Raw genomic sequence first — 14,759 nt, forward strand, 5'->3', positions numbered from 1 at the left:
AGCCTGCGCGTCCGGAGCCTGTGCTCCGCCACGGGAGAGGCCACGACAGTGAGAGGCCCGCGTACCGCAAAAAAAAAAAACAAAACAACAACAACAACAACAAAAATTTAAGGAAAAAGATGTGTCTCTAGCTAGCGAGGGCTGCTGAGTGCATGGTAAGGGTCAACACGATCTCCAGGCATCCCTGGATCCACTCCTCAGAAAGACCACTGCGCTGACCACACATCCCCCTCCTCAGAGGGGCACCTGCTCCACCAGGGAGAACTTGAAGCACTTGCTTTGTGCTGGGGACTGAGCGAGGGCCGGGTCCGTTGCTGATTTCATGAACCGCACAACCTGTGAGGTAATAAACACCTCATTTTACAGATTTCAAAGACCAAGTCACTTTTCCGAGGTCAGAAAGGTAGCTCAATGGATTTGAACTTCATGTTTACTTTCATTTCCAATATATCACGGCCCTCCCCCTAAACCACCTAAACTGAGCATCTCTTCAGAGATTGAACCCTGAGGTCGTTTTTGTTTCTAAAATGAAATTCACACATTTTACATTTATTTTCTTCCTACTCTAAAGGCGGCACTGGAAACTGAGTCTCAGGGTGAAGCACTCTCATTCTTTCTGGGATCACATTTAGAAATGAAGACCCTTGACAGCAAGCCACTGACATGCCCTTTGACTTTCCCTGGATTTAATGAAAGTGCCCAAACTGTCACCATCTCTGGAGCCACAGCGTTCGAAGAGGGACATGCAACTCTGCTCCTCCAGAAGCTTCAAAGCCCCCTTACACAGGTCCCAGCGCCATGATACGGTAAGGTGTTCTTCTGAAAATTAAACCAGGTTTGGAGCAGACAAGCTGCTCTTGAATTCCCCACACTATTCTGAAAGCCCTAAATCAGTTTCAAGCCGAGACAACAAAGCAACTCTCACAAGGGCAGGGCCTGCGTCCAGTTGACACAGCACTCACTTGGTAAAAACACGACATTTCAACCCTGTCCAAAAATTACACTGGAGAGCCAATATGATTCTGACTTTTATTATCAGGTCAGGCCAGAGGAAGTACAGGGAGAAGTAGCAGCAAAAGGGTCTGCTGTCCAATCCGGCTTCCACGGGTCCCCAGGCAAGGAGGACGCTTGTGCAGGAGACGGGCGATGACTCAGCCCCTGGCCGACTCAGAACGGCACCTGGGGCCTGAAGTGCACCTGCCTGGTGGCATTGTTCTTCATTCCCATCTTCAGCATCCATTTCGACTTCATCCTTTGGACATACTGCATGTCCCGCTGGCGCACGAGAGCTGCTCCTTAGGTTGGAAAGGGGATAGGAAATGAGGCAAAGGTCTGTGACCTGTGATCAGAGAAGACCCAGCTTGGCAGAGAATCAAAGCTAGTTTCGGGTAAGTGGGTTCTCATATTTAAACAAGAGTTATTATCTGGGCTTCCCTGGTGGCGCAGTAGTTGAGAGTCCGCCTGCCAATGCAGGGGACACGGGTTCGTGCCCCGGTCCGGGAAGATCCCACATGCCGTGGAGCAACTGAGCCCGTGCACCACAACTACTGAGCCTGCGCTCTAGAGCCCGCAAGTCACAACTACTGAGCCCACGTGCCACAACTACTGAGCCTGCACTCTAGAGCCCGTGCTCCACAACAAGAGAAGCCACCGCAATGAGAAGGCCACACACCGCAACGAAGAGTAGCCCCCGCTTGACGCAACTAGAGAAAAGCCCGCACGCAGCAATGAAGACCCAAAGCAGCCAAAAGTTAATTAATTAATTAGTTAATTTTTAAAAACCAAGTCAGCTCACAGGGAGCCATAGTGAAGGAACCTACGTGTATATAAACCCAGAGCCATTTACAATGGATTCCAGTGCCAAAGCTTTCCAGGCCATCGGAAGGCAGCTCTCTCCCTTCTCTCTACACTGTTTTCTGTAGACTGACTTTCCCCTTGAAGATCCAAACATAATGAGCTTCACTCAGCAGACACATCAGAATAGATTTAAATAACTTCATCCTGATGATGTTTCAAAGCTTAACAATTTCAGTGGCTTGCTCTAGCTCTCTGAGTCTTACTAAGTTTTCTATGAAAAAATTACAGAAGGAAGAACTGACAGCTGGCCTTTATTATGTGCACGTACTGTCATACATGTATTATGACAATCAACCTGCCCAACTCTACAAGTAGGTCCTATTAATATCATCTCCACTTTATAAGTGAGGAAACAGAGGTTTCAATCAATTAAATTACTCATACTCATTGTATAAGAACCTACAAGTATATCAGGTAAGTCATGTTTGACTTCACAGCTCAAACTATTGCCACAAGGATATTTAATTCCTCTGTATAACCTCCAGGAGAATGTCAACCTTTGTTGATCACTAAACAATTATTTTTATTACTATTATCTTCTGAAAAATTAGTGGTATATATGCAGTTTTTAGAAGGTTACTGTGCCAGGAATATGAAGTTTTAAAGTCATGGAGCTTTGGGCTTACTGCCATAAATGTCTCAGGTGGTCACAGAAGCCCCCAGAGCCAAGAAGGTAAGTTTCCCCTAGAGAGGAACCCAAGGACAAAGAAAAAAAAAAAAACAGTTCACCCGAGACCCTTTGTGTGATGCAAGTTCCTGGGCTGGTCCTTGTGGTCCACATGGACGTACCTGTGCTGGCAGTCCACCCCAGGGCTCTGTACTGCTGGAGGACCCGGCCCAGAGCCTTCTGATTCTTAGCAACTGCCACAGCTCTTGACAAGCCAAACCGCTGTTTGTAGTATCTCATCAAGGAGCGATGACCCACTCTGGCACCTGTTTTTCAAAAGAACAAGACTGAAGCACTGAGTTGGATAGTTTTTCAAGGCAGAGCTATAAAAGTAAAGGCTTTCTGAATCAGAATTTTCACTTTTATCTAGCTGGAAAATGGATGTGCCACAAGAAACAGTGCTTTAATCTGCTGAAGAAAGATGAAGCTGCATGCTAAACAATGAAAGAAGGAAAACCAAAGAGTAGAGACACTGAAAAACAGAGATAATGGCAAGTCACTGTCAGGTGAAAAATTCAGCATCTGTGCTGACAATATGCTTCCCTAGAAATTCACATAGCTGTCCCCAACTAATATAGATAATAGGGTCCTAGGAGGTAAGGAGTTTTAACTTTTTTTTTAATAGAAAAAAGATTAAGCACAGATAATGGCCCTGATGTTTAGGTCTACAAGCCACAGTCTGAGTCTAGAAGAGACACCAATCCACTTTTCCTTTGCTTAAATTCTCTATTGCAGTGGTTCTCAAACCGGCGATTTTATCCCCAGAGGACACATGGCATTGACTGGAGACTATTTTGGCTGTCACAGCTAGAGGGAGGCTCCTGACACCTAGTGGGTGGAGGCCAGGGATGCCTGCACCCACTAGGTGTCAGGAGCCTTCCTCTAGCATCGTACAATGCACAGGACAGCCCCCAAAACAAAGAATTATCTGGCCCAAACGTCCACAGTGCTGAGGCTGAGAAACCCTGCCCTACTGCTTTCTAAATGACGGAAATCTCCTGGTGAACCATAATTTTAAAAGATGACTAAGATGAATTCTCTCTCCAGGTTTCACTTACTGAGAAGGATCTGATACAACCATGCCAGTCAATCACGCTTTCAGAAATGAACTCTTTGGACTATCTGCTCTTTTACAGGAAAAGTGCGCTGACCCCTGGATCTCAGCTTCACAGTAGGTGAAAGGGAAGGGGGCAGGCTTCAGTGATGACTCACTCCAGGCTCCATCAGAGCCCTGGCTCTCGAAAAGTGCTCCCGGGCCACCGGCATGAGATCACCTGAGAGCTTACCAAACCCAGGCTATACTTTCACAAGAGTATTAACTAGAACATAAGCAATCAAATACATTCCCAGACAGACATCGACGCATAGAAATTTAACAACAGCATGCACCCAAGGCGCGGAACAGCTATTTCCACTGAAAATGAATAAAGGAAATACAGCCACGTAGAACCATGTGTACGGCTGCTATGGAAGTTTTACACTTATATATATAAAATCATTTCTTTCAGAATATTTTGTGCAGAAAGACCATGAACAGAATACTGTTAGCTATTGTAGATGACTATATTCGTTTGTAGGACCTAGATTTTTAACTTTCAAGAAAAAATTATGTCAGGTTATTTCGTTTCAAGTCCCTATACCTGGCAAGCTACCTGGGAAGCAGTCTGCTCTCTACACAGATATGGAAAAGTGGTTACTTCCAGTTGACTGACTGGCGATCAGACGCAAGAGATGACAAAAAGAAACTTTCAATTCAGAGATGATATGGCCTTTGGATACTAATATGGATGAAAAGATGCTTCCCAGGACCTGACTGTTCTGGCAGCAGAAGAGTTAACAAAGCTCCTAAACCACAAGAAATAAGTGAGACACAGCGGATGGAGAAGGACTCACTCTTAAATCGAGGCTCTAGCAGGAAAGCCCAGCACTGCTGATTATGACTTTCTATTTATAATGCAGGTCAGGATGCTCTGAGTTTGCAATGATGATTTCCTCAAAATCATTAAATGATAATGCTGCTGGTCATTAGTACTTAATAAATCGATTTAGGTACATTCGTAAGCAGCATTTAGAAATACGTTATTATTGAAGGTTGGCTTTTAAAACATGCTTGAAAAGGTTTCATTAATCAACGCCAAGGTTTCTGACACCTGACAGGAGAACTCCAAACATTCAGTGTTTAAAGTTACTCCTGTCCTGTGGCAATGACAGCGAGCACATTAAGCACCAAGTACAATGTGCTGAGAACAGCTCAGCTGGAAGACCCGCCTCCAGGAAAATTCGTTATAGAACACGGTGTGCCTGTCCATAAATAACAGGTGGGTAACGTCTGAGTTATGATGAAGCCACAACCTGTCCATCTATCTTTCGCCACAGTAAGAACTGCTTACAAGACTGTCACTCCTAACCTAAAACATGATACAAGTGAACTTCTTTACAAAACAGAAACAGACTCACGGACATACAGAACAAACTTACAGTTCTCAAAGGGGAAAGGAAGGAGATGGGGAAGGGAGAAATTAGGAGTTTGGGACTAGCAGATACAAACTACTGTATATAAAATAGGTAAACAACAAGGTCCTACTGTATAGCACAGGGAACTATATTCAGTATACTATAATAAACCATAATGGAAAAGAATACAAAAATGAATATATATATTACAAAAACAGAATCACTTGCTGTACACCAGAAACTAACACAAAACTGTAAATCAACTATACTTCAACTTAAAAAAAAAGACTGAGGACTTCCCTGGTGGCGCAGTGGTTAAGAATCCACCTGCCGATGCAGGGGACACGGGTTCGAGCCCTGGTCAGGAAGATCCCACATGCCACGGAACAGCTGAGCCCGTGCGCCACGACTACTGAGCCCACGCGCCACAACTACTGAAGCCCATGCACCTAGAGCCTGTGCTCTGCAACAAGAGAAGCCACCGCAGTGAGAAGCACGTGCACCACGACGAAGAGTAGCCCCCACTCGCCGCAACTAGAGAAAGCCCGCTCACAGCAACGAAGACCCAATGCCGCCAAAAATAAATAAATAAACAAACAAATAAATAAATGTATTTTTTAAATTTCCACTCCTACTTAACAAATAGCCTAACACTGGGTGACATTAGACTGTGAAAAAGAAAATATCTCTAACTGTAATTGTCCTGAGAAGATTGATTACGTGCCTCTCGTGGATCCAGCAACAGATTCATCTGGCTAGTCAGCAACTAACTGGATGTGTTTTCACACCAACTTGCTCCGCAGGAACTGAAGAGCAAAGAGGGAAGGAACTGAGCCAGACCACAGTCTTCAAAAGAAATGCTCATAGCGCCCTCTACCGGATGCTCTATGTCACTGCCTCTGGGATCATCTACTTGACCTGAAGCAAGTAGATTTAAGGAATCACAACTACCCGCTGCTTTCGAAACCAGTTTAAAGCAGACTCTGCTAAGTGTAGTTGATTAAGTATCACTAGGCTCTCCACATTAGAATCCTTCTCAAGTCAGCTTCATGCTAACATCCACGCTGACCCAGTCATATAACTGAGCATAATCAAGGAAGTTTCTGAACGGTAAATTTGTTCAAAGACAAAACCAGGTGACTGCGTATACTGCTGTAATATCACTACACATGTATACAGTGTTTATTCAGAGATTTCCTATTTTCTTGGTTCATTACAAAATCCCCAAGTCAGCACCGAGACACAGAGGCGAACCAATGGACGAAAAACTGTCATGTCTCATTATAACCAAGACTGACTAGAGCATGACTGGTTTTTAAAATGAGATGGTACAAGTGTATGTAACTGTATAGCTGGAAGAAATTTCCAAATATTGGTAGCTTCTGATTCACTAAGAGTGCTATGTTCTGTTGCTACTTAAACAAATTCTACTATCAGGTCTCAGCAGCCAGTCATCTGTGAAGAAGACCCAGGAAGGCAGCAAATGCCGTACGTGTAGATTTTTCCATTCTTGGCTCTTAATCTCCTCCAGGTCACAGATGTTTTTCAGAAGCTACAGCCTTTCCCCAGAAAAAGTGCACTTACCCACACAGTCAAAAAAAATCTGCGTGGAGGAATTCCCTCGCGGTCCAGTGGTTAGGACTCCGCGCTTTCACCGCCGAGGGTACAGGTTCGATCCCTGGTCGGGGAACTAAGATCCCGCAACCCGCACAGCGTGGCCAAAAAATAAGTTAAATAATTTAAAAACAAATGAATTAACAAAAAAATTTAAAAAATCTGTGTGGCCACGCAGGTGACTTTATGATGTTACAGCGCTTCCCCAGGAAAATGCACACACTCAGAAACAAGTGCACAGCTAGTGACGAAAGCTGAGGTAAGGCAGCACCTGGCAGCTGGTCTGGCCTCTCCAGAGTCTAACGGTACAATATCGCCCAGTACTCCAAGACCAAGCCACTTACTCACTACTTCCCAGTCTCTCTTAAGAGCTGCCCTGAGGTTATCATCCAGTACTTTATAACAGCATCACTTGGTACGTGGACATGTAGCTGTGAGCAAGGAAATTCATGTTTTAAAAACCCAAGAAATTGGACCTTCAAGTTAATCTCATGGCACTTTCTTCTTTGACTATATGACGAACAGGCAGAGCAATCTGCTGCCCGGGACTGCAGGCAAATACGATTCTCAGCCCCCAAGGCAACATCCCAGCCCAGAGTGGCTCCCTAGCTCTGCTTTTCCTGCACTGTGGCAGGCCCGGGGAAGCCACCTCGCTTTCCTTTTAAAAGTCCCCTCCAACCTTCCAGTCACTCAGTCAACAGACATTTACATGGCTCCTGTGTGTCTGAGGCACTGCGCGGAGATGAAAGACGCCAGCTTTGTCCTCACAGAAACAGGGAAGAAGTCAAGCCAGCCAATAGGCACAAAGGAGCTAGAGCCACATCATGACAGCTGGACAGGAACAGAGGAGACCCTCCTCGCTCAGGGCAGGCGCTGAGCTCAGAACGGCTTCCTGGAGCAGGGAGTCCAACGTGAGTCCTACAGGACGAGGACGAGGAGGACAGAGGCAGCACACAGGCAAAGGCCCAGGGGAGGGAAACTGCATGTGGCGGGAAAAGGAGGAGCACAAGACACCTGGGTGCCAAAGTGACCCTGAAGGCAAGGGCTCCCCCTGGGAATTCCAGAGGGAAAAGAAAGTAGACTGGTGTTTGTTTTAGAAAGAACCTTCTGGTGGTCAAGTGGAAACCAGACTGGAGATGGCCAGACAGGAAGCATTCATGGTGACACAAATAAGGAGAAAAAAAAAAGAAAAAATATTCAAAAGCCATTTAGGAATTGCAATTAGTCACCATCTGGATGTGGGAGAGGAAGAGAGGATCCTGAGAAGACATCCAGTTTTGGCTTTGGCGAAACTGAGGAAACTCGATCGCTCTGGGCAAATGTGTTGTCTAGATAACTAAGGAGTCTTTAAGCTTCAGACGTTTTAGGTCCAGATGAAAATTTCTCTCAAATAGACTATACTTCTAAAATAGGATATGCACACTGCTGAGCAGAGTTGCTGCAAAATGAAGCCCACGTTCCTAGTGATCCTACTACATGCCAGACGCTGCTGGCAGGGACAATTTCATTCACTTTCTCAAGGTCTACTGTGATCTTAGTCTCCAGTTAAGGAAGGGGAAGCTAATGAAACAAGGGGCTAAATAAACAGTCTCAGAAAAGAAGTTCTTAAACTTATTTCTGAGATTCTGCATTAGTATTTTCACCAAGCGAAGATGGGACTAGGTCCTCTGTGATATATTTAGGCCTGTTTTGCTGCTGCGTATTGTATAGGCCACAATATTCTGCTGCATTACAGCTTCCCTACCACTGTAGAAGAATTATATCCTCAAGACAGGTTCTGCCGGCACTTTCCTTTCACTGTCATTGTCTAAAGCTGCCCTTAGCCTTAGAAGGTTATTACTCTGGGTTAAGCAGGGCTCTCTATACCGAAGCCGTGATATTCCAGGTGGAGAGCAGCACCTCAGGGTGGCTTCTTCATGGCAGACGACTCCACTGGCAATGTGGCTGTTCCTGCTCCCACCATTACTGCAAATCTCCCAGGCAGTGGAGAGAAGTGGGGAAAGGGCTTCACTGACGAGGTCCACGATCCTGGGTAAATTACTCAACCTGCCTAAGCTTCAGTTGGCTCATATGTCAAATAAGGATAACAGAATCTAACTCAAAGGCTTGATGTAAAGATAAAATAATATATCTGCCTGAATGTGCTAACTGCTCAGAAAATACGAGGTATTATTAGGATCTTATTATCTTATCCTCCCATTCCCTGTCCTTTTCAACTGCGTCTTCTGTAGCTGCCCCCATTCCTATCAGCTAAGCATAACACTGTAAGCAATACTGCATAATTCTCATTGTCATGGCTTTCCTTCTTCTATTCATATCTGGGACAAAATCCTGCCATTATGAATCCTGTTCCCCAAAGGAGAAGGCAGAATTCAAACTCCAAGCCTCCCCCTACACCCAGAATACGGACAGGAAACCTGGGCGCTGTCAATCAGGTCCACCCATGCCAGACTAACATGTGCAAGTTGAGCCACCATGGAAACAGGAATGAGTTCAAGGAATAAGAGCAAAGTCAAGTTTAACAAGAAAAACCTGGATGGGGCCAAAAAAAACAGATAATAAACAGAATACAAAAGGTCTATGTATTGAAAAGAAAGGCAATGACTGATTAAAGCATTACGAACCGCAACAAGTGAGGAAAACATTGATGCAATTTAAACAAAACAGCCAAGACAGAGCTACGGGGCAACCTTCAGCGTGTACCTCGTCCAGGGGAACACAAACACACACCTGAAGTTGAAGGGTCTCTCCCGTCGGTGTGGAAGGGAAGTGGTGGGAACACGCCTCTCCGATAACGTCAGCAGCATGAAGCTATGTATTTGGACAACCGCACTTACCAGAAGGGAGAATCAGCTCCATGGTGTCACCATCGTATCCCAAGGCCCTCTCTGAGGGCAACTCCTCAGTCTCACCAGGGTCCTCCCCTTCCTTGTGACCTGGGTAGCTACCCCTGGAACCAAGGAATGGCGTTAATACAGAGACCAAGACCCCAAATTTAACTAAAAGACTGCACACCTACTAGATAACTAAAGGGGTTAGGGGTGAGGGGTTAACAGTTGCAGCGACTACACTGAAAGCTTTTGGAGAGAAAACAATTTGTTAGCATTTTCTCTGTAGCAAAGCATGCAAATGGCTTATGAATTCAAAACGGATCCCAGACCTAAATGTAAAATACAAAACTACAAAAAATCCTAGAAGATAATATAGGAGAAAACCTAGATAACTTAGGGTTTAGTGATGACTTTTTAGGAACGACAAAAAAGGCACACAGTCCATGAAAGAAATAACTGATGAGCTAAACTTCAAAAAAATTAAAAACTTCTGCTCGGTGGAAAACAATGTCGAGAGAATTAAAATACAAGATTCAGACTTGGAAAAAAGTATTTGCAGAAGACACATCTGATAAAGGACTGCTATCCAAATGCAAAAAAAACTCTTAAAACTCAACAATAAAAAAATAAACAACCTGATTAAAACATGGGCCAAAGACCTTAATAGACTCCTCACTAAGAAGACACACGCGTGGCAGATAAGCAGGCAAAAAAGATGCTCCACAGCACATGTCATCAGAAAAACGCAAATAAAACACGGAGATACCACTACGCACCTATCAGAATGGTCAAAATCCAGAACAATGACAATATCAAATGCTGGTGAGGGTCAGGGGCAACAGGAACTCTCATCGATTGCTAGTGGGAATGCAAGAGGCTACAGCCCCTTTGGAAGAGCTGGCGGTGTCTTGCAAAATCAAACACACTCTTACCATAAGACCCAGCAATCCTGCTGCTTGGTATTTACCCCAAGGAGTCAAAAACTTCTGTCCATACAAAAACCTGCACATGAATTACAGAAGATTTATCCAAATTCTTAAAACTTGAAGAAACCAACATGTGCTTCAATAGGTGAATAGATAATAAACTGTGGCACATCCATACAAGAAGTATTTTTGGATTATACAAAAAAGAAATGAGCTAGCAGGCCATGAAAAGACATGCAGGAACCTTAAAAGCATATTACTAAGTGAAAGAAGCAGTCTGAAAAGGCTACATACTGTATGATTCTAATCATACAACATTCTGGAAAAGGCAAAAATATGGAGACATTAAATACCACTATTTTCCAGGTGTTGGGTGGAGGAGAATGATGAACAGGCAGAACACAGAGGATTTGTAGGTCAGTGAAACCACTCTGTATGATATTCTAATGGTGGATACGTGTCATTGTATGCACATTTCTCCAAACTCATACAATGGACAACACCAAGAGTGAACTCTAAACCATGGACTTTGAGTGATAACTGATGAGTCAACTTGGTTCATCGATTATAACAAATGTACCACTGGGGGATGCTGATAATGAGGGAGGCTATGCAAGTGTTGGGTAAGGAGTATATTTGAAATCTCCGTACTTTTTGCTCAATTTTGCTGAGAATCTAAAATTGTTCTAAGAAACAGTGAGCAAATAATCTATAACAGAATTCCTTCACCCATGTATTTGTTTCTCTCTAGGAGGGTTGGCAAACAGAGAGGAAGAGGAGGAGACCGTACAGCTGGAAATGCAGCTCTCCTCAATTTAATCATTACAAAAACAAGTTCTAGAACAGTGCTGAACAACCAAAGTCTCTGATGATACAAATTTTCAGCCTGTGTGTCCACTATGGTAGCTACTTTTAAAGCACATCTGTTTTTAAGCATAGGGCTTGAAATGTGGGTAGTGCAACTGAAAAACCGAATTTAAAAATTTTTGCTTTAGTTAATTAACCAAAAGAGCGACATGAGTACACCTAGGAATTAGCAAATTAGACACTGTAGTTCCAGAAGAATCTCTGTGTTTCTACAGCTGTTCACAAATACACATGGAAAATAACTGGAGAAATGTACACTAAAATGTTAACAGTAAGGCAGATAAGCCAATAGGAACAGACAAAAGACTAGACCAGATACTTCACAAGAGATATCCAAATGACCAGTTGATATACAAAAAGGTTCTCAACTGCATCAGTCCTCATCAGGGAAATTTAAATTAAAACCACAATGGATACCCCTACAGAGCCACCAAAGTGGCTATAATGAAAAACTCTGTCAGGACAAGTGAGAAATGAGAAATCAGGAGGAAAATGCAAAAGGACAACTTAAAAGACCAGGACTTTTCTGAACACCTGTATTAGGTGGACTGCACACCTGGCACGGTCATTATACACACCTGCTTGCAGCGCACACCTTTACTAGGTCATAGGCACAATGACACTAAGACCAGCTGTTCCAGAATTCCTAGCATGGATTCATTGCATGATGTATGAAATATTCAAAATTCTAGGTAAAGGTGGAATAATTTCACCAACAGGTGATTGGGAGAGGCCTGGTGCAGCCACCAGCTCAAGTCGCTTAGGAGACAGCCTGTGATTCAAGGGGTCTCAGGGAAACCAAGATATGAAGCCTGACTTCCCTGCCTCTGTTCCTGAGGTAACTGGCAAAACTGAACTTCTGACCATGGAAACCACAACAAGCAAAAACAAGTTTTCAAACCACACAAACTGACAGTTTGGGCCTGAGATCTTCTCTTGGTCAGATATGTGTGTTTAACTCTGTGATACTCAGTTTCTCATCTACAGAATGAGAGGAAATAACTACCTCCTAAAAAAGTGTGCTAAGAGGTATGAAGAATACGATACTGGACAGAGCCAGACACGGACAGTTATCAGGTAGGGGCACATGCAAATCCATTGCAAATGTGATCAGTTGGCTTCGCTCGATATTACAAACCAGACTTACCTAAAATCATAGAAGTCTGCAAATTCCAAAAGCGCATCCCCATCTGTGAAGAGCTTGCAGTGACTCCTGTCGTTCATGTGAGCCTGTACAGCTTCCGTGGAGTAGAAGGACTTCCCCCTCTCATTGCACCACAAGCAAATCTTCCCCACACCAACTTTCTCTCCTGGAAAAATAGGTTGAGAAAAAAATATGAAAGCAGCTTTTTGCAGCCAGATTACGGCTCATTGTCTATGTCCACAATTCAAAAAACAGCCACCAAGTTCCTGATTTTCACAAAATTGGGTGGTCATTCAATCCAAGGTAGAGAAGAAGCCCCAAACTAAAGCCCCCCAATAATGTGGTATTTTGTCAATAAAAAGGAAAAAACGACTGAACTTACCCAAATATTTAATCAGTCCCTTAAGATCTGAAAGATACTCTACATCAGGAATAAAGAAGCTGTGGACTTTAGTCATATGAGCCACATTCTTCGTGAGGGAGCTGGAATGATGGGGACAAAATAAGCAGTCCGTGATGGGGATGGCACCAAGCGGGGTGCTTCCTCCAGCCTCTTCCTCCTCCTCCTCCTCCTCCGTGGCTTCAGCATCCTCCCATTCCAGTTCCTCATCAGAATCAATATCCTCCCAGTCTGCAAGCCAGAGATTTGAAAAACAAAGTTAGCTGAAGATCTCAAAGTCAGCCAGTCATCCACCAAACACCGGTCGGCATGGCTAAGGAATGCCTTCATCCTTCTTTTTCAGCGCACAGTAAACCCCTTGAAGGAAGCACGTGCTCCTTTCCTATGCATATAAGAACGCATGCAATCAGCGTCAGTGGGATGAGGGAAAAATAGCTCCTTAAGTCAAGAAGCCTAGGTTGCTGGCTCCAGCCTCACACTGCAAGTTAGCTAGCGGATTCTGAGCACCTCAAACTCAGAGCAAAGCCATCATGACCAGAAACCCAATGGAATTAAACATTCTGCAGCACATGCTGTGAGGGTACTATGTTCTCCTTCTGCATATGTTAACAATCTCCTCCTTCAACAGAGGAGGCATCCCTTCATTCTACAAATATTTACTAAGTAACTATTCCCCCCAACCCCCGTTAAGGTTTCAGTCCCCGAATTGACAACAGTGAACTAAACACACAAAATGCCCTGTGGGGGTGCTGGCCACCCTAGCCACTTCAGAAACCAAGGAAACACCCTCACGCATCACCTTCACCTGAAAACGGACACCTCCCCCCTCCAACCTCAAAGATAAACTAGAAGCTTGAGGACCAGCCCCGTCCCCCGCCCCGCCCCGCCCCCCAGACAGGCCCCCACCATCTGCATCCAGGTCCTCCTCACTCTCCTCCTCCCCCTGCTGCTTGGCCAACTTCTTCGTCTGCTGTTCAAACCACTGCAGCCGGGGAGGTTTCTCGGCCGGGTCTCGCTGCTGAGTCCCACGTCCTCCAGCGGCCACGGTCACGGGATTCCGGGACTCCGCCTCGGGCGCTGGGGCCGCCTCCTTGGGAGACGTGGACGGCTGAGCCTTGATGACCTGCTGGATGGCCGCGTTCACCGCATCCTTGTCCACACTGTCCACGCCCAGCCCCTTCTCCAAGTTCTTTTCATTCAGGATCGCCACTTTCCGACTCACCGCCTGCTTCTCCAGCTCCACGTGCCGCCGGGACCTCAGATGGTTTTCGTAGGCCTTGAAGGAGGCAAACTTCTTACTGCAGACGGTGCAGTAGGTGGCCGCGCCCTTGCTCTCCGGCTCCGCCAGGGCCCGCTGCGCCCGCACCCGCTCCTGGAAGCCCTCGGCGCCGACCGGGGCCATGCCGGCCACTTTGCGCCTCAGGTTGTAGCGGTGCCAGTCCGTCTTGTAGTGGGCCCGCTGCGCCTCCGCGTCGTCCAACAGGGCCCGGCAGGTGTTGCAGGTGTAGGTCGCCATCGCCAACCGGGAAATGCCAACCGAGGCAGGAGTCTAGCGACCACTGAGTGCCCTGACCCCCACCAGACACTCGGACCGTAAGCCTCAAGGCCCACGAAGAGCCCGGCTGCGAGCCGACTTCCGGACTGGATCCAATTATTCCCGGCCGGACAGGAAGTCCCGCCTCCCGACCTGTAACCACGCCCCCGCCGCGGAGAGGCCAGAGGCCCCGCGAATGTGGGGGAAGCCCGGGAGGGATCCGGCCCCGCCCAGTCGGCCTGGGGTGGGTGTTGATTGGGTTGGAGTAAGGAGGGTTGTGATTGGATGGGCCGGAGGCGGGTGGTGATTGGATGAACCTGAGACGAGTGGTGATTGGATGGGCCTCAGGTGATTGTTGTTTAGGTCTCCGCGAGGTGTGGGATAGGTGGATCCGCGTGAGCTGGGTTGACCAGTAGTAGGTGTTCATTGAGTCGACCGAGGTGGGTGTTGCTCTGAGCTGGGTGT

At 45.8% G+C, this 14,759-nt stretch overlaps 1 protein-coding gene across 6 annotated transcripts in view; it reads right to left on the reverse strand.

Annotated features, from left to right (window-relative positions):
• The window catches only part of LOC102990228 (cytoplasmic 60S subunit biogenesis factor ZNF622), a 90,694-nt gene extending 76,307 nt beyond the window's left edge, over nucleotides 1-14,387 (reverse strand). For 4 of the 6 annotated variants that reach the window (XM_028492822.2, XM_028492821.2, XM_055086514.1 and 1 more), the window contains exons 1-4: nucleotides 13,667-14,387; nucleotides 12,743-12,991; nucleotides 12,364-12,526; nucleotides 9,430-9,542 (exon numbers count right to left, since the gene is read on the reverse strand). In XM_028492822.2, the coding sequence (XP_028348623.1) occupies nucleotides 9,430-9,542; nucleotides 12,364-12,526; nucleotides 12,743-12,991; nucleotides 13,667-14,276 (1,135 nt within the window). In that variant the 5' untranslated portion in view covers nucleotides 14,277-14,387. Of the gene's footprint in view, nucleotides 1-1,004; nucleotides 1,296-2,646; nucleotides 2,791-9,429; nucleotides 9,543-12,363; nucleotides 12,527-12,742; nucleotides 12,992-13,666 lie in introns of those variants that run through there. The other 2 variants (XM_007102342.4, XM_028492819.2) reach the window with 2 other exon arrangements.
• Between the last annotated feature and the right edge of the window lie 372 nt (nucleotides 14,388-14,759).

This window comes from Physeter macrocephalus, chromosome 8, assembly GCF_002837175.3.
Source record: "Physeter macrocephalus isolate SW-GA chromosome 8, ASM283717v5, whole genome shotgun sequence".
Lineage (NCBI taxonomy): Eukaryota > Metazoa > Chordata > Mammalia > Artiodactyla > Physeteridae > Physeter > Physeter macrocephalus.